Below are 20,240 nucleotides of genomic sequence, written 5' to 3' on the forward strand. Positions count from 1 at the left end.
GCCACTGAAGGGCGTCACTGGATGAGGCAGTCCAGCTGGCTGAGTACCATATGGCAGCATTTCCGGGGGCCAGTGAACCCTCTCCTTCTGTCTCTCTCTCTCTCTCTCTCTCTCTCTCTCTCCCCCTCTACTTTCTCCCCCTGTCCTGTTCCTATTCCCCGTAATCGGGGAATTATGACCCCAAAGCCGATTCCCACATCTCTCTCTACTGTCACCCACAGGCTGGTTAATCTGCTTCCGTGGGTGTGGGCATGAACTGGTCGGGCCATTGTAATGGACGACACATGGGCATTGGTTTGTGACTGTTAATGGAACAGGGGAAAGGTCTTCTCGGGTGTCCTGACAAAAATAACCCCCGAAGTAACGTCATCTATTTTTATGTTATTTACACACGCATTTGCAACAACACCAACGGAGGATGCCGGGATCGGAGCTACACTTTGGTTTGTTTAGGGCTGTTTTATTCTAACTGTGGCTGTGTTGGAAAACGTAGGCAGCTGCCTTATGGAGGCAACTTTACATTTTGTATATCTCCCTTTTCTGACATACCCAATTCAGGTCTTGGAGTCTCCACTAACGAGCTGATGAGTTGAATCAGGTGTTTGATTAGGGAGATATCCAAAATGTGTAGTGTTGGGGGACCTCCAGGAACAGGGTTGGGAACCACCAAGTTAATCGTTTAAACAACAGTGTTTTTGGAAGAATGGAACTATCTGAACAGTTTAAAAAGGTGCTCGGTGCTGCAGCCGGATAGTGATTGGAAGATCTGATCATTTTACTGACTTGAATCTTTGAGTCTCCTTCAACAAAATTAAGACTCTTTCTTCAAGTAATTTGTTCATTTGAGCAGAATTAAATTAAAATGTTACATTTTCAATAGCCAAATCCCCCAACACGTCTAATTACGCAAACTTTGATTATAGTCCCAATAAGAAAAAATGTATAATGCAGTCAAGGACAAATTATGAGAAGGAGAAATGATTAGTTCAACTCTGGAATCTTCTTGTCCGAGTCGTTCTTTTGTCACGTGACTGAACAGCGTATACAGCGCGTGATGAAAGAACGATTATTCAAGAGGTGAAATATAGGCGCATCACTAGACCCCTTTTACTGGGGCACGTGCCCCAGTATAAATTTGCTGTGCCCCAGTAAAAGCTCAAGTTTGATTTTTAACAATTTACTTTATTTGTCAGTGCATTCATTTAGATTGATAATCCCGGAAAAAAGAAATGGATCTATCTAAATGCAACGCAGTAACCCACCCAATCAATGCTTGTAAAAGCAACGCAGTTTAACCGAAAACACAAATATGATGCATGCTCGCAGAAATCCATGTCGTATAAACTAAATATTTATGGAAGCCTCCGACCAGGAGTAATGGTTGGAATAAAAAAGCAGACTCATTTAATGACATCAATGTGCTCATGTTTTGCTTTATTTTCATTAATAATTTCGACATATATAATGATGTTGGCATTTACACTCGTTTACATTTACAAGAGAGAGAGAAAAAAACTTTCTTTTAAGTGGCTCTTCAGCATGAACCCGTTCAAACGGTGCAGTGTGTGTCGTCCGGTGTCAAGTGTCATATACAAAATATATAAGATATTAAAATTAATAAATGTCTATTTTTCCAGCCTGTTGTATTAGCATTTATTTATCACCCCTTATTTATTTTAGATACAGTTCCTATATATTGTTATTTACACAGGGCAAATAGTTATTAAATCTACTTTTATTACATCATATTTTAATGGGGATATAATTTATTACAGCTGACAATTACATGAGCAGACAAGGTTTGAACATTAACCGTAGCAAGATAACTTCAATTCACGGCTTTTTAACACTTCTGTGTATAAATTTGATGGCTTTTTATTGGATCAATACAGGTAAACGTCATATTATGCAACTATGCATTACTTTATGGAGAGTTTACGACCTACTAGTTAATTCTTGCCTTAAGAAGAGGTGGTGCAACCAAATTAAGCACTGATTTAGTTACAAACTATCTAGTAAGCCCTTAATGTGAACTTTACCTCCTAACTTACGTGAGAACTTATGCACAGCTGGCGCAACCCTGACCAGGTGTCGGCACACATGTCAGAATTGAGGTAGGCAATGAAAACATAATGAAACTAAGTTTCTAAATAATACTGATGGTCTTATTTTGACATATATTATTTGCTCCTGTATACAGATGGACATCAGAAAATTATTTGGATGAAGCAGGGATAGGAAACAGAAAGGAGAGATGAGTTTGTGGGAGGTAAACAAACTAGGGCCTACATGATAAACAAACTACACCCTCAGCCATCAGGTTTCAGACATCAGATGAAAAAGCATCAAGTCTCAGGAAAACCTCTGTCAAGTCTGTGGAATTGCAGAGAAAATAAACAAAATGTCTTTGATTATGAAAACATTGAATAAATCTTTTGGATATTAAATTAATCATATAATTCACTAGCGCTAGTTTAGGACACTACATAAGCAGTTGTCAGTAACTATGGCTGCTGTGTGCTAAAAAGGACTAGGCCTATAGTTTGGCTTGTTTTGAGTTGTTGTTGCAAGTAAAATTAATGAGTTTCAAACACCTGTTTAAACTTACACTAATTATGTTAGCTAGCTAGTTATTAATTTATAGAAACGACACTTCTGCATTTATAAAGTTAGAGATATCTCAGCTAGTTTCACAAGCTAGCAACTAAACTCAGCCAGTTTAGCTACCAACTCTGCCTAGCGACCAACTCTCTGCTCATTCTGATACCTTTTTGTCTAAAGCTGTTTCGCCTGAGGCCGTTTTGCCAGACATTGGATAATGCAATTTCATATACTTACTTGACAGAGGTTTTCCAGATGTGTAATGTAAAAGCAAGTTTTGTTATCTGCATATACAGTGTATGCATTTTATGCCATACAACATGTTGAGAATGTTCATGTACAGTATGTTGAAGATACTTAAATATTTTCATAAAGTTTAATATCTCTACATGTTTACCTTTCCCAGTACTTGTTGCAGTTTAGGAATAGTGGGTTCAGTCTTCTTGCACGCAGCAGGCTTTCAAGAAAGAAAAAAATAAAGTGATATGAGTATGGCGGGGAGGGGGGGAGGGGCTGTGCCCCTGTAGACTTTTATGTCTAGCAACGCCCCTGTAGATCAGTGTTAACTAATAATTGATTTTTCCTGTATGAGCAATGCATAGTGTCAAAGACAAAATAACGAACGACTCCGACCAGAAGACTGGAGAGGTGAACTAACCATTTCTGTTTCCTGTACAGCGCCTATGGCTGTCTCGTTTGGAAGGCTGCGTGCTAGGTAGGTCACGTCCTAAGAAGGCTGCAGTATACCGAGTGTCTTCCTTTTAAACACGTCTCTTTTAAACGATTCTGCCTTCCTAGGACAAACAGAAACGGAACGAAACATGACAGCACGCCACGCTTTAACAAGTGCGATCGCTTTGAGTGAGGTGAGAAGGGAATGCATGAGGTACATTTTCAATGTGCGAGTTATAATGATGTAAAGACAACATATATTTTACAGGTGTACATTTAGCCTAATTCTTTATTTGAATTATATTAATATATAATTAAAATATACATAATATATGCTCTGCACCAGTCTACTGAGGTACTTCTACTTGGGAATTGACATTCCTTGCGTTTGAACATCATATTCAAGGGCAAATTGGCATCTTTTGTTCAGACATTTCCGTTGAAGCAAAGAATTGTGGGTTGTGAGTGCCCACGAAGGTTACACCTCATGCGTCCTCCGAATTCCCGTGAAAGAAGGTCGCATTAGTAGGCTGCGGACAACTCAATCACCACAGCCGGAGGGAGAGGACAGACAGAGGACAGGTGAAAGTGCTGTTTAAGCACGGAAAACACGCTGAACTCAGCGCAGCGAACAACATGTTGGAAAAACACTATTAACCTATTTATCAACATGATCTTTTACAATAAATGCTTTTCTTACTCAACATAAAATATTTTACTTAAATACTCACTCATTGACTGAAAAATGACATCTTGGTCCCCAGGCAGTAACAGGCATGCACACACGAAATACTTACTCGTGTAAACTAGATTTAAAGGTTTAGTGTATAATAATTTGTTCAATTACCCACTCTGACCTGATTATTTATATCAGTCATTCCAGGAAAAGTTGTAGTAATCCAGAAATCACCACATTTCCTGTAGACACACAATACAGATGCATGTCTCCTGTTGAAGTCTCACACACACACAAGCGCATATGAGACGGGTTATTCTCTTTGGATACTTTGTTATTTCTGTTAAGAGAATTCTAAAATGAGCACATCCTCCGAATAACCGATTAGCAGCAACATTGTCATGCTGGCCTTTCTGAAACTGTCACAAAGTTGGAAGCACACAATTCTTTAGAATGTCCGCATGGAAATAAGATTCATATTCACTTGAATAGTCAAACCTGTTAATTTTAACAGGTGTCCTAAGACTTTTTACCATGTAGTGTACCTGAGAATTTGTCAAAGGGAAATTTTATTCTTTGAACCAAAGTGCTTTTAAATCACAGGGCACTTGTTATTTTAATGTGAAACACAACATTTTATTTGTTTGACTGTCTACATTTCACAATAGCATTAAATTTTTCTTTGAGGAAAGCAATGATCTCCTCTATACTTTAGGTTTGTACCAATGTTATCTAAAAGCACTTTTTTCTAATGCAGAGAAAACATTGTACAAACAAGAGATATATTACAAAAATATACACAACTGAATGTGCTTGATAAAGTTTCATTGTACAATCTCCAAGTTTTTGTAAAGATACTGACTTCCCATTAATGTTTTTATTTGGATCAAACTTGTTTTAAAAGAAAACAATTGGTGCAAGTCATTGGACAGAACGTAATGAGGTGGTAAATAATCACACTAAAAATGGAGAACCAAGAGACACTTCCTGCCAAACAAGCCTTTTGAATGTAATTTCAATTCAGGAATAATAATAATAAAAAAGTAAATAGAGCTGCAAGAACTAGATAAGTTCCTTAAAAGGAAATTTGAGCACTAGAAGGGGCCACATGAGGAAAAAGCTCCAACATTTGACAGAAGGTAACGTTTCCCACCATTTAATTTATTTCACTGCATACCAATCTCTGCAATATCATTTCATTGAGAAACTGTTCCTTGAATCCTCAATGTGAAAATATATATATATATATATAATATATATATATATATATATATATATATATATATATATATATAATATATATTATATATAATATATATATATATATATATATATATATATATATATATATATATATATATATATATATATATATATATATATATATATATATATATATATATATATATATATATATATATAAAATATATATATATATATAAATATATATATATATATATATATATATATATACACACACACACACACACACACATTTATTTTTAACATGTGAAAATTAACAAATCAAAGCCAGTCAGCGGCAAAAATGTTAGGTGAGGAACAGCCCATTGAAAAGAATCTATGGCAACAAACTGCATCTTGGTGATCACGAGACCACACTTAAATAATTGCATACAACAGTTTCCAGAATGCTTGAACAGCATTAACAAAGTGGGTGCCGAGGTGGCGCTGTGCCTTAGTCTCCGAACAACCGGAACCTTTACACCAGTTCCTCCAAACAGCACAATAAATACGGCTCTGAATCTCTCAGGCTCTGTGCATCACCACAATTCTAGTTAACATAACATTAAAATAAATAGTGTACTAGGCTAGACATACCCTCAGGATATACGCATGTTTGTGAACAAACATGGCATGACATAAACGGTGAGTGTGGTGCCACACAAAGTAAGGGAATTTGTCCAATGCAAACCTATCAACGCAAATACATTAGTTTCACTGTCTGGCCAAACACTACATTACACATTGTGAATTTTGACACACCAAAAATACATATCCATTTGCATAGAAGCATTTACTTCACAAGAGAAGAGAACTGCCAGAGCTAAAGGCTGGGTGTTTTTCACACACTTCGTTTATCTGATTGAAGAGGTAGTTTCACATTTCTGAAGGGACATGGAGTAAAGCTGAATTTACAGGACACCGGTGCCAATGTCTAACAATCATAAGAAGCTCTAAATGCTTCTTGGAAGTCTGTATATAAACTACAGACTCTGAGATTTGCCCTCCTCAGTCTCTCTCACAGATCCTTTCTTCGACAAAGCTTGGAAGATGGGCAGGATGGAAATGGAAGAATTTGTGGATAGTGGGGGGGCAGTTGTAGGAGCCTGCAAGGCTAGAGCTGAGGTCCTGCCCTACAGAGAGGGAGAGGAGACTCCAGGCAGGATAGAGGAATTGAGGCCTGACGCTTGTCCAGTAGCTCAGGATAAGGGTCAGAGCTGGAAGCCCTCCATTGGTCCTTCAGACTGCTGGAAAATAAACTGCCCCTGATTTTGATCCACCTGTGGCGCAATGCTGGCATCCTCCTCCTCCACTCCAAAGTAGTGCTCAATCAGGTCAAAGGCCTTCTGGTAAATCTCCTGGTTTTCATGGCTCTGCAGGAACTCGATCTTGTCCAAGCCTGAAAATGGATATCAATGATCAGTCCAACATACACAAATTAACAAACAGACCAGTGGTACAAGTGAATGTATGACAGCTTGTATTGATTGCATCCTGAGTTCTTCTTTTTTGTGTATCGGTCATACTTTATTGTTTTTAGATCTTCAAATAAGATATAACATAAAACAAAGGCAACCTGAGTCAAAAGTGTTATCCAACACCTATATCACCCATGTGAAAAACAAACTGCCTCTTTAAACTTAAATAGCAACAACTGTAACCAAAAGCTTTTGATAACTGGAGATCAGTTTTTCACAATGCTGTGGTGGAATTTTGGCTCACTCTTCTTTGCAGAAATGCTTTAGTTCAGCCACATTGGAGGGTTTAAGCATTAACTGCCCGTTTAAGGTCCTGCCACATCATTTCAATCCGGTGCAAGTCAGGACTTTGTCTAGGCCACTCTAAAACTTTAATTTAGCTTCTTTTGAGAAATTCAGAGGTGGACATAGTCTTATACTTTTGTGGTGAACATCAGCTAAGATGGCATTCCAGGGACCCTCTCTAACTGACTGTGTGGAAGATGATGTGCCACATTTTGATTGAATCCTTGGTGAATAAACAAACAAAAGTTTAGCAATGCCAGATAAGATGCTGGGACACCTACCAGGCCCCTCTTACAGGGCAGGGAGGGGGACCTTCTGCCCCTACCAAACTCATTCCTAAGGTTTATGCAAGAACTGCCATAAATTCCTTCAGGACCTCCCGGATGCAGCAGCAATGGATGGCCACAGAGATCTATTCATACCTTAAGTTTGGAGGCCTTAAATTAATATAAATTACAAAACATCCACTCAATTTCATGCAAAGCACAGTTTATGTTAATTGTTTTTGACTTTTAACACAACAGTTCATGGGGCAGACCTATTAACAGATAAACGAATGCATGGACTATGACTTAACCATTTCTTATCGTTTTTGGTCTCTATATGTTCAAGACAATGCCTTTAATAATTTGAAAGAGGTTTGGTAAATAAATAATTAATGGGTAAAACGTTAAAGACACTGTTTTATCAATGTACTTTATGCTATGCAAATGAGTGCCTCACTAGGTTGGGCAGCACCATGGCTACTTCGGGCACCAGTGGCCAATCACACTCCAGGATCGGAAAGGCACCAGATTTCAATCTCCTCATCAGAAAGGGATAAATATGTCCCCCAGGTAGACACACCCTTGTCCTGCATTTCCAACTCGACAGGGAAGGAGACATTAGCAGACACACCACATCCTGAGTTTCTGACCTGACAAGGAAAGAGGCTACAAGATAGTTGAGGTTAAGCTTTTGCGAGAAAAACCTTTTATATTGCTTTATTGCTGCACTCTAGCTGAAAAAGGGCCCCAGCATTGAGGGACCTTAGCTGACCCTTATGGCCCCTCCAGCAGTGCAGTCCACAAATGATCTCTGCATCGGCAGACATTGCCTGTCCCACACGGCTCCTCAGTTATGCAGCCAGCCTGCAAAGGACCCTGTGAAGATTCAACTGACCCAGCTGCCCAGTCCACTCTTCAAGGACCCTCTTGACGCAACCAAAGTTCAGCATCCTCCAGCCCAGCATGGCAACGACTACTGGATTGCAACTCTATGCCCTTCCCACATCGCCAGTGGAAAACCTCTCTACTGATCACCCCACTGTGTAGAACGTAAATATAAACTTACCAAAGCTCTTTCTAGAGACCTTGGCATTAGGTTATACCTGCAGCATATGTTTTCTAACTTGCTTAGATAAGTTACCTGGGGCTTGCTACAAATAATAGGTATATTATTTGTTTAATGATAAATAGGCATTAATTTACTCACAAATCCTTCAGATAAATCATCTGACCAACTTCCTCTAGTTTATATTAATTCTAAATGTTTGAACAGCTCTTAAATTGAGTGTTCTTAAATTGTTAAATAAGTATTCTTAACTGGCACCCCGTATTGCAAAGGGGGAGGGGTCTCATAACCACAACATTAGTGACACGTGATCAAAACTCACTATGTCATCAGTGAATTGATCACTGTCTTGCTGCATAATCCAGTTGCGCTTGAGCTTCAACTCACGGACTGATGACCGGACATTCTCCTTTAAGATTTTCTGGTAGAAAGCAGAATTCATGTTTCCATCAATTATTTCAAGTGGCCCTGGAGCAGCAAAGCATCCCCACACCATCACACTACCACCACCATGCTTGACCGCAAGTTTGATGTTCTTTTTGTGGAATTCTATGTTTGATTTTTGCCAGATGTAACGTTGGCGACTCACCAGTCCACAGAACATTCTCCCAAAAGGTTTGAGGATCATCAAGGTGTGTTTTGGCCAAATTCAGATGAGCCTTAATGTTCTTCTGGGTTAGCAGTGGTTTTCACCTCGCCACACTTCCATGAATGGCACTTTTTCCCCAGTGTCTTTCAGATAGCGGAGTCTTGAACAGAGACCTTTATTGATGTGAGAGAGGCCTGCAGTTCCTTGGATGTTGTCCTTGGCTTTTTTGTGAATTCCTGGATGAGTTGTCGCTGTGCTCTTAGAGGGATTTGGGAAGGTTGTCCACTTCTGGGAAAGTTCACTACTGTGCCAAATTTTCTCCATTTGGAGATAATGACTCTTGCTATGGTTCTTTGGAGTCCCAGTGCCCTTGAAATAACTTTGTAACCCTTCCCACCTCTTACCTCATTTTTAGAATTTCTTTCGACCTTGGCATAGTGTGCTACTGGGGGAGACCTTTTAGACAAAAAAAATCAGGCCTGGGTGTGTCTAGTCCAGCTGAACCCCATTTTGAATGCGGTTTCATAGATTTGGGGATTTAGTCACTAAGGGGGCAAATACTTTTTCACACATGCCCAGTATTGGACATTTTGCTTCAACAAATAACATTATCATTTAAAATCTGTATTTTGTGTTTACTCAGATGTTAGATTTTCTTTGAATTTTTTTAACCATTTGGTATACGATATACACAAAACCAGAAGAAATATGGATGGGGCAAATAATTTTTCACAGCACTGTAAATGTATGCAAAACTGGAAATGCCCATTAGTCACACATGTCCAAACCCTAATGTTTTTTTTCTTTTAAGGTTTTAACTAATCTGATTTTGCTCTCAGATTAATTGAACATATTTTGCCATATTAAAACCCATTCACAGAACATCCCAGATTTTTCCTCAAAATCAGCAAAGAAAATGCCTAAGAAAGTGTGCAGATTTGGTTCAGATCTGGCTATATGCAATGAAATTGAAAAGGGAGGAGATTGACCACTTGTATATCAATGGGAGAAATTGTAACAGTAAAAACCTTACTGTTAGAAAAGCCAATCACATTTGTGATAGCGGAATCGCAATGCTCAATATGGCGCCTGCAGGAATGGAAGTCCTGACCTTACAGTTAAGAGCTAATTGCTTGTTTGTAAAACCAGACTAAACATTTTTTTTTTATGAGTGTGTTATAAGCTAAAAAAAAAAAAAAAAAAGCACAATATAATGTAATTGTAGTCAAAGTGTATTCCTGATTGGAAATATGTTTTAGGATCTTAATCTTGACCAACAATTTAAAATGTCTGTCATTCTCCATTCAAATACATAGGAGATGTACTTGCATGGAGGCATTATCTAATAAGGTAAACTGACTTGCCTTGAAAAGGCCATTTGTTTTAAGGCATGTCGTATCTTTTTTTTATAGCCACAGGCAGCATCAGAAAGTAAATCAACAAGGTTTGTTCATATTTACCATAAGCCTCTTCAATGAGGGCGCAGTAGGGGTTGATTCCTGTTCCATTCTGTTTGGACTCCTGTTCTCCCAGTCTGAGGATATTCTCCAGGCCATTCAGAGCCACTTGTACTATCTTGGAGTCCATTACCGTCAGCAGGTCACACATGGGCTTTATTGTTTTAAGAGATACCAGGTACCTGTGTGTACAGTACGTTTACATCAATTGAAGAAAAAAAAAAAGAAAAAAAGTGTGTCCAAGGAAAATTGACTGACATCATTTGTCTATCTTAAATACAACTACACTCTTCATGTCGGTTAAAAACCTAATAACTTAAGGCAACATGTATGTAGTTTTGCATACACTACATAACAAGCAAACTAATATTAACATTCTGAGATTGGTATTTAATATATCATTACAATGGATGGTGACACAATCAGCCTCTCTCATCCAGAAATATTTAAATAATTTTTAAAGGGTTTTATGCACCTGATCTGCTCTGGTGTGCCCCCAGAGGTGGCATTGGTTATTCCCCAAGCTGCCTCCTTTCTGGTGCGGAACTCAGCCTTCTGCAAAATCTCGATTAGAACTGGGAATATGTTGGCATCAATCACCGCCTACAACATAGAGCAATAAGACATCATTGCCACTCAGGGACATGAACAATTTAACCACCAGATAATATGGGAAATAATTTGTTTTATGTAGAGATGCACTGATTGCAATTTTCTTGGCCGATTTCGATTTCCGATTTGTGACCTGCCGATACCGATTTTTTCCGATTTTCTTTCTAACAACTATTATTGACCACATATACAAACAAAATCTACCTTTCTTCAATGCTAAATTTTATTTTCATAATAAAATAAATTATTAAACATTACAATTTCCCCCAAACTGCACTAAGTTACAGGATCTTCTCTCACTTAAACAACTCTCAAAATAAAGTGCTCTGTGACTAGAAAGAGGTAGAAATAACAATTAACTGCAAACGAGTTGATTTATATAACAGATGTCATTTTCCACTATTTTTATAAATGGACCTTTTTCTCTTTATTATTCGTCTAACAAAACAATTCCAAAGATCTGAAAAACTGAAGTGTCCAATACGCTCAACTTACGTTAGATGTCCAAATATCAGTTGTAAACTCCCAAAAAAACTCCCGTAATTTGTATGGCCCAAACCACGTTATATGAATAATCACATCAATATATTATTCCAAGGTGGTCCAGTTGCCAGATCTTGAAACGCATCCTACTCACACAATCGACACATCATACAAATTACAAATCATTTATGACCACAATCTGGCAACCTACAACCCATTTGCGCTGTTGATATCTGCGAAGGTAGTAGACGCAGGATGATAAATCAAGCATCACTGGTAGATGGGAGAGGACGACTCAGCTGGTGCTCCGGCAAAAAAAACTAAATATACATGTACATTTAACAACAGCTGGATGGAAGAATTGAATTTTATATACCGAAGCCATATCGACAATGCCCACGCCTTTTGCAATGTGTGTCGCACTGATTTTAATATCGGACACGGTGGGAAAAATTACGTTACTCAGCACATTAAATCACAACGGCACAATTTCTATAGTATTTAGCCTGCCTCTGCAATCCAGCACCCCACTTCCCCTCTCCCGGATTTGTGTACCCAAATGTTGACAGATAACAGGCTGCGTGTGTGGCATGACACGAGATTAAACAACTCGGGCAACGCGACGTCGGAAAGTACCTCATACTCTGTATCGAGGGAATGTATCAGATTTCTGAAGCCTCTGTCCTCAACTATGGAGAACAGCTGGTCATCCAGGGCCATGAATTCCATAATTTTCCTTGTAATTGCTTTGGTATTTTCGTTGCTCATACCAAGGAATGATAGGAGACGCTGCTGACTTGTGACTGGCTCTGAGCTCTGGCTAGCTTTAGCCGCTTTCACTTTTTAGCTTCTTTTTTAAAATGGGCATTTTCAGCTGGGTGATGGTGTTTTAAATGTCTAATTAGGTTTGTTGTTTCGAAAGTTATTGTGGTGGTTCCCCCACGGTTTACTTTGGCCTTACAATTATTACACATTTCAAATTTTATATATAATTTCACTCACCTTGAAGATCTTCCACGCCAATGACATGTTTACATGCGGCTGTGACTTTATTGCCTGCGCCGCTGGCAACAAAATGGACCGGCTTGGAATCGTAAAAGAGGTGAGGCTGACCGGCCGGTCACCGATCCGGCAAAGCATGCGGAAAACCGGCTAATTCCGGTCCCTGGCCGGTCGATCGGTGCATCTCTAGTTTTATGTCATACATGTGTAGGCTGCAGTACCTGAATTTGTGCTCGGTTTCCCGCTGTGATGTTGGAGACAGTCCAGCAGGCCTCTTTCTTGATGGACTCCTTTGGACTGCTGAGTAAATGGAGCAGGCAGGGCAGAGCAGAGCAGTTCAGAATCACCTAATGTAAGATAGAGCAAAAACTATTTTCACACAACTACTCCTTTAATTTTAAAGGAATATTGACTTAATTTTTGGTCTTCCTCTCACAGAAAACTATAGTATGACTTGAAAATAATATAGTGATAGAGTCAAATGGGCAACTTGTATGGTGCTTTTTTGTCATTTGAGCTTGACTGCCCCAAAATAAAAAAATAACTTCCATAGTATGGAAGAGCAATCAGGATATTCTATGAAAATGTATCTTTTGTGCTTCATGGAAAAAAACAAAAAACACAGGGTTTGGAACGACATGAGGGCAAGTAGACAATGACAATTTTCGTTTGAGGGTGAACAATCTCTTTAAGACAATGTACAGATGCCTCAGTATGAAAGAGAGGAGCTACAGTACCTGGGTCTGGATATCGTCTCCTGTTACAATATTCCCGACAGCTCTCAGTGCAGGGGACACCACCTTGTAATCACTGTGCCTGTGGATCGACAACCCACAACGGACGTCACACTAAACCTTTTGTTATGCGACAGAGTGACTTAAGAAGACCAACAGAAGCTGGTTAAATGGAAACCACAACATCTGGCTTTTTATTCTTTCATTACAAGACTCATAACTCAACTCTCCTCTTTACATATTATGGAAATTAGCAAGTTCTCTCAAACTAAATACATTATGTGAATAAAATGAAGCAAATTAAAAAGTGCATTTAAAATGAATTACAAATAGCTTGAATAAAAATCAGCTACCATCTACAGCCCTAAAAAATGATAATGTTCTTTGATCCCACTCTATAGGCTATTGTTTGTGTTAATACATCTGAATCTTACATGAGCAGCTCCACTAGTCTGCGGCACACGCCTGAGTCAATGACTGTCTGGATTTTGTCATTGGGTCCGTCTGAGAGATATGAAAGTGCCCAGCAGGCATCTGCGAGAACATCAGGATCACTGTTGAAGAGCAATCTAGACAGCACGCTCAGACAGGGCGACACCTGTGAAAAGAAACAGAACCTGGTTAAGTATGTGCATCATATAGAAAATAAAAAACTCATACAATGAGAGTGAGTCTATCTTTGAAATCAGATGACTAGTTATTTCTAAAGTTTGGAATGCAGCTTATCTGGAACAAGTTTCACACACCTTTATGAAGTCTGGAGGGGGATTTTTCCCTCTGCACAGATTGGACAGTGCCCACACAGCGTTCCGTGTGGTAGTGAGTCGATTTGATTTTGCAAGCAACCTGTCGAGATGAAAGTAACATTTTAGCTCTGTGCAATCACACCAATAGGTGGTATTTAACTGTTCTGCTATATAGTGTAATGTAATCCATTCCACACTCCAGCTCATCCAGCATAAAAGCACTGGACTCCAATCATACAACACGAAACAGAAGTTAATTTGCATCTCATGTGCAAGTTCTAGAGGGGATGATCTGACCAAAATGCTTGGCAAAGTCACAGTAGAAGCATTCTGCAATAAGAACACGCTGTCTCTAATCACAAAGTAAACACCAGCATGTGAAAAAGTCCTTGTGATATCAAGTGGGAAACAAAGTGTTTGTGACACTTTTTTTCATGTCAGCTGTTCTTAGAAGAATAAGGCTCCCGATCAGAAGACTTTAACCCCCAAGATTAAAATTCCTAGAGCACACAGAGATTTCATACTGTACATTTTGAACTTCTGCAAAAATCATATTATTAGAACAATTTCTAGAAATAGGAAGTAAAAATTTTCTTTAACTACGAGAGCTTTAAGGTAATGTAACAAATAGGACTGGGTCACAATGGCCGACTAGTCGTCCAACAACTGACAAGGCGATTAGTGGTTGAATAGTTATAGATTTGTCTTATTTTCTTCAGTTTCATATTTTTAATGCTGCTTCTTTTGTTTGCATGGTAAAATCATATGTGTCTTTAAACACATCCCCTTTAAAACACTACCACTACAGCCATTAACAATGCAGATGGTCATCTATGGCCATTGTGTCATGCTTTGCACCATGAGCATTACATCTTTAAGACAGCATGTCCAGTTAAAAATAGTTCAACTTATAAAAACCCATCTTTAGACCATATTTTGTTCCATTCTGTTGAACTCTGTCTAGCTGTTTTAATGCAAAAACTGGTCTTCTGTAAGCCTGTTAAGAAATCTGGTCTGCGCATCTGCTGAACTGGGGTGAGATGTGTAATTTTGCACATCCCTTGCAAAATCACAGTACTAGAATCAGAATGGAATACTCACTGCTGAAGAGAAGGTAAGATCCCACAGTTGAGTACGTAGTCTCTGCATTCAGCATTATCTCCAGCAATATTCCCTAACGCCCACACTGCCTGCAACCACAGTTAAACACCAAAAAACTTTCATGGTGCTGTGTAGTTCAGTAACTCTTGGATTAAAGCTCTGCTTGCAAAAGCATGCACCAGCTCTTACGCTTTCTGTAATTTCACCTGCTCTTGCACATCCTCATACTCAGAGTTGAGCAGCTCTATGAAGATAGGCACGGCCCCCGTCTCAATGACCACCTTGGTGTGGAAGAAGGTCCCTGAAGCAATGTTGGTCAGGGCCCAGGCTGCTTCAAACTGGTCAAAACAAGCAACAAGATCAATTCAAAGCTTTGCATTAATGTCATTTTTGCTTTTACAGTCAGAGTTTACAACATACAGTAAGACTTGTACTGTGACTGAACTTACCTGCAGGGTGCAGTTATCATGTCTTTTTAAGAATTCAACAAATCTGTTGATGACACCAGGTGTCTGGATGACCTCATCAATGGGAGGATTGGGCTCTGATGGAAATTAATAAGCATCAGTTGTCTTACTCTTTCAAAGGCATGAGTCTACATGCATAGGACACCAACCTTTAGAAAGTAACTTCCTGAACTTCTGAGTGGCTATTAGTTGCTGGTCTGAGTCCTCAGAGAAAATCATCTGAATCATATCTTGGGTTATAACTCCTTCCTGCACAGATTGATAAACAATAATGTAAAAACTAGAAAAAAAAACATTGACCAACATTATGTGCCAATATCATTCTTTTAAACATTTTAATGTTAAGTAATATTTTTTGTATAGCGCCTTTTCTTGGCCATTTAAAAGCATAGTAGCAAATCATTACAGAATTTATATTACATAATCCTATTACATGCTACCTCACTGCACAACAGAAAGTATTATACAGGACTAAAATCAGGACCATGGAGCACAAACTGGCAAATCTAACTTTTGTCTGTGAATTCTACATCACAATTATCTGTTTAAGAACTAATTTGCATAAAAAGTGCACAAACTGGCAAGTTGTTTAGCTAGTGCTAAACAGTGAAAACAATGACAGATGGTCTGTGGTCTGCTGACTGGAATACTTACACCTGATACAGGTACAGTGGAGCTGATGTCACGGTCCTGACAAGGGCCTTCAAGCATGGATTCGTCACCAGGTGGTATAGACACATTCCTCCTCTTGAACATCTGAAGAGAGGGGAGTACAATTAACCTTCATAATCACACAGCATTGATAAGTTATCTGATAACACTCAATCAAGTACAATCATTCACAAATATGCACACTTATTCCTTCTATGTACAAAAAGGATATCACTCAGTGGGCTTGGACATACAAACTTCAAAAGGAATATCACCCAAAAAAGAAAATTCTCTCATAATTTACTCACACACATGCCATCCCAGATGTGTATGACTCTCTGTCTTCAGCTGAACACAAACAAAGATTTTTAGAAGAATATTTCAGCCCTGTAGGGCCATACAATGCAAGTGAATGGTAGCCAGAACTTTGAAGCTCCAAAAAGCAGAAGGCGGCAGCATAATAGTAATCCATATGACTGCAGTGTTTTAATCCATGTATTCAGCAGGTATATGATAGGTGTGGGTGAGAAACAGATCAATATTTAAGTCCTTTTTAATATACATTCTGTTCCCTGCCCAGTAGGTGGCGATATGCATGAAGAATGTGAATCACCAAAAACAAAAGAAGAATATGAAAGTGGACATTTATATTAAAAAGGACTTAAATAATGATATGTTTCTCAACCACACCTATCATATCACTTCTGAAGATATGGATTTAACCACTGGAGTCACATTGATTTTATGCAGCCTTTATGTGCTTATTGGAGCTTCAAAGTTCTGGCCACCATTCACTTGCATTGAATGGACCAGCAGAGCTAATTTTAGAAAATGAAAAATCTTAATTTGTGTTCAGTAGAAGAAAGTCACTTCTGGGATGGCATGAGGGTGAGTAAATGCTGAGAGAATTTCCATTTTTGGGTAAACTATCCCTTTACCAAGGGTTTGAGATAAAATTTAAGTTAAGGGAGGAACAAAGGTAGCAAACCTGCTCCTCTCTCTTCTGTTTGCGTAACTGTGTTCCCTCCTCCTCTCTCCGTCTCCGCATTTCCTGAGGGTTCAGAGCTTTATTCTTGTAGCTCTTCATTCGATAGTTGTCTTTGCCCGGGCTTGCCATTGCATCTTAAGATTAAAGAAGAACATTTAGCCAAATTTGCATTCTGATGCTTGCTTTGTGTTGTCTGTCCTGCATTTAAACAGTGACTCAAATATAGGCAAGAAATGCCATTATCCTCATAATTTGGGGCAAATAGCATAGGGTGACATATGGAATGGTTTATCTGAAAGCAATAATGGATGTCACTGCTAGTATTTCCTGTGCAACCTCTCATAGCACTAGCTTACACTGTGCTGAACTTCATTATCAGGTACATGTTCTAGTTGCTAAAAAGCATAGTTTTGTCTCAATTATCACCAGTGGATATGGCAATAAGACATTTACAGTCTCTTGAAACACCATAGCTGTCTTTTACAGGAAGATGGTGAATCAGCAACATAGTATTGCCCCTTACAGAAAGCAAAGAAGAAAAAAAAGAAAAGAAAAAAAGGCCATATACTAAAGGACAAAAATCAAAAGAACAATACGTCTTTTCTAGCTAATAAATACTCTACATGCACAAATGCAGCACTTGTAATCACGGTTTTTTAATCCGATTAGCACAAAAAGTTATGTGTGGAATGGTGGGAGAGGACTGGAATAATGTTACTCTGAATATTTACAAATAGTTTGCACAAGTATACACAGCTCTAAATAAATCACAGTATAAAAGTCAGAACTACAAGATTACACCAGCCACATACACTTGGTTTAACAGAGCACTAAATGTTCTTGATGTCCAACATTGGAACATAAGCACAAATTTTGTTTCCAACGTTTATAGCCAACCCATACAAATCAGTGCGTTTATCACACAGTCGAATTAGGTCAAGAAGACCCTACATATACGCTAGGTTTATAATAACCATTCAAATAAAGTAATTTTTTCACTTTCACACTGATCTGAGATCAGCACATGTGTGCTAACCGTGTTATGTTAGCTCGGACAAAACGTCAAAGCGGTTTATTAAACTCTCTAAACGTCTTGTTGGCTCATTCGCAGTCGTAAGGAGGTTACATTTTAAATAATACACAACTCTCACCCATACGTCGTAGGTCGGAGAGGGATATGCTGTCCGTATGTTTTTTTTTTATTTCTCTCAAGAACCCTCCCGAGTTCCTCCAGCTGAGGGCAATATGGCGTCAACTGACGAAAAACGTCACGTCCGGTGCCGTATCCGGTTAACACGAGCGGCTCGATTCAATAACAATAAACGGAAAGTGAAACAGGGGATTGTTTAGTCGTTTTAAATGTGTTGTAGCGAAATTGGTGAGCTAGAGAAATCTGTGACTAGAGGTCGCTATTCATCAAACGTTGGCGCGAGAACGCGCTTGGCTCACGTGCACGTTATCGTGAGCGCGCCTGGAGGGACTATTAGCAATACTGGCGGAGAAATATGGAACGCCAGGCAGTTCAAATATACGCGACTTTTAACACGTAGACAACACATTGTTTGCAAGTTCTTAACGTGTTGTCTACGTGTTAATTTTCCACGTGTTGACAACATGTTGATTTCACCTGATTCTGAGCCATTTGGCCACTTGTCTAGTTTGACGGGGTGAGTGTACTTTTCCATTGGCTGCTGAGTAGTAGGGTTAAACCATTTCTGTAAACCTGGGGGGTTTGCCTGCCACTATTTAACATAATAAGGAGCCTCTTATTTCTTGGTCCTTTTCTTTTTCTTTTGTAGCCTATAAAAATGTAACTCGAAACAGTGAGCGATGCTGTAAAAACGGGTTCATTTACTTAAAGAAATGTCCTTGGACAAGAATGGACAAGCTGTCCATTCTCTATTCTCATGATTGTATTATTTCTGTTTGTGTTTTGCCATTGCGAATGTTATTTATGCATCAAATACATTAATAAAACGATGTGTAGTAGTCCAGTGTTAATAGTCCATTTTATTTTGTGTGTTTACCATTATGATGGTTAAATTTAAAGTATATTTCTAAAAGAAAAATCATCATTATTAGTAGTATTATTACTATTATTAATAATAATAAATGTTTTATTATTTTCCCAAAATTGTTGTCTAAACTTTATCTCTAAAAAGCATTTTAATGGCGAGTCACGTGACACCCTTTAAGGATCGGACGTGTGAATGGCAAGCTCTGCACACTTTGCTAGTTTTAACACTTTTAATGAAATAAACTGGTGAGATTCGATACACTCTTTCCATAACTGGTCTAGGAGGACAATATGCCAAAGAATTCAAAATCCTCGGGCTCTGGAGACATTAAAAGACATATACATGCTCAAGTTGAGGCCCCCGAGCAGGCCACAAGCCTGGGAGTCGATTTAGTTGGAGAGGTGTGGGAAATGCAGTGAGAAATGATGAATATGTCGGCAAACCTGACGAAGGTCGTTGCTGACTTGGAGGATCTTGCTGTGATACATCATTCGATCACTGTCATGGAGGTGAAGTTCTCTGATGAAATTCACTGATATAGTTAAAAGAGTGGCAGAGGTTGAGAAACAGATATTCCAGAGTAATTGGAGAGGGAATTAGCTGCTAATGTGCTAGCGACCAAGGTGGATTTGGAGCACCTCTGGGAAAAATTGGAAGACTTAGAGAATCATAGCCGGCGAAATAACTTCAGAATTGTTGAAGACGAAGAAGGTCGAGATATGTGACATTTTTGGATGGGTTCTTTCCGAGTCTGCTCGACATACCAGGCCATAAGCTGGAAATCGAGTGAGCTCACAGGGTCCCGGCTCTGTAATCTACTGAGGGAGACAGGCCCCGATCAATACTGGCCAAATTTCTGAGATCATCCGATAAAGATCTCGTGTTACGTGAGGAGTAAAGGAAGGTTTTCTTGGAAGAACCACAGAATTTTCTTGTTCCCAGACTTTGTAAATTCGACAAGAGAGAAATGTGCTAATTTCTAGGAATGCAAGAAAATCTTACATCAACGTAAGGTCACTTTTGCACTGATGTTCCCGGCCAAATTGAGAATAGATACAAAGGATTGTCGCAAAATATTTACATGCCCACAGCAAGCAATGTACATA

At 38.8% G+C, this 20,240-nt stretch overlaps 1 protein-coding gene across 1 annotated transcript; it reads right to left on the reverse strand.

Annotated features, from left to right (window-relative positions):
* Nucleotides 1–5,427: 5,427 nt before the first annotated feature.
* On the reverse strand, nucleotides 5,428–18,494 carry LOC127657454 (importin subunit alpha-6-like). Its single transcript, XM_052146216.1, has 14 exons — nucleotides 18,268–18,494; nucleotides 17,117–17,250; nucleotides 16,132–16,233; nucleotides 15,627–15,726; nucleotides 15,460–15,554; nucleotides 15,217–15,348; nucleotides 15,011–15,099; nucleotides 13,910–14,009; nucleotides 13,598–13,761; nucleotides 13,167–13,245; nucleotides 12,651–12,776; nucleotides 10,808–10,935; nucleotides 10,336–10,514; nucleotides 5,428–6,590 (listed from the first exon to the last, which is right to left on the reverse strand). The coding sequence occupies exons 1-14, from the start codon at nucleotides 18,269–18,271 to the stop codon at nucleotides 6,403–6,405; spliced, it is 1,620 nt and encodes a 539-aa protein (XP_052002176.1). The 5' UTR covers nucleotides 18,272–18,494; the 3' UTR covers nucleotides 5,428–6,402.
* Between the last annotated feature and the right edge of the window lie 1,746 nt (nucleotides 18,495–20,240).

This window comes from Xyrauchen texanus, chromosome 17, assembly GCF_025860055.1.
Source record: "Xyrauchen texanus isolate HMW12.3.18 chromosome 17, RBS_HiC_50CHRs, whole genome shotgun sequence".
NCBI lineage: Eukaryota > Metazoa > Chordata > Actinopteri > Cypriniformes > Catostomidae > Xyrauchen > Xyrauchen texanus.

What these genes read in the sequence shown, in the direction of transcription:
- LOC127657454 (XM_052146216.1), bottom strand. An exon ending in AACAGAAGAGAGAGGAGCAG is followed by an intron (nt 16,234 to 17,116) that starts GTTTGCTACCTT and finishes CCCTCTCTTCAG; the next exon opens with ATGTTCAAGAGGAGGAATGT. An exon ending in AGACTAGTGGAGCTGCTCAT is followed by an intron (nt 13,246 to 13,597) that starts GTAAGATTCAGA and finishes GTCGATCCACAG; the next exon opens with GCACAGTGATTACAAGGTGG.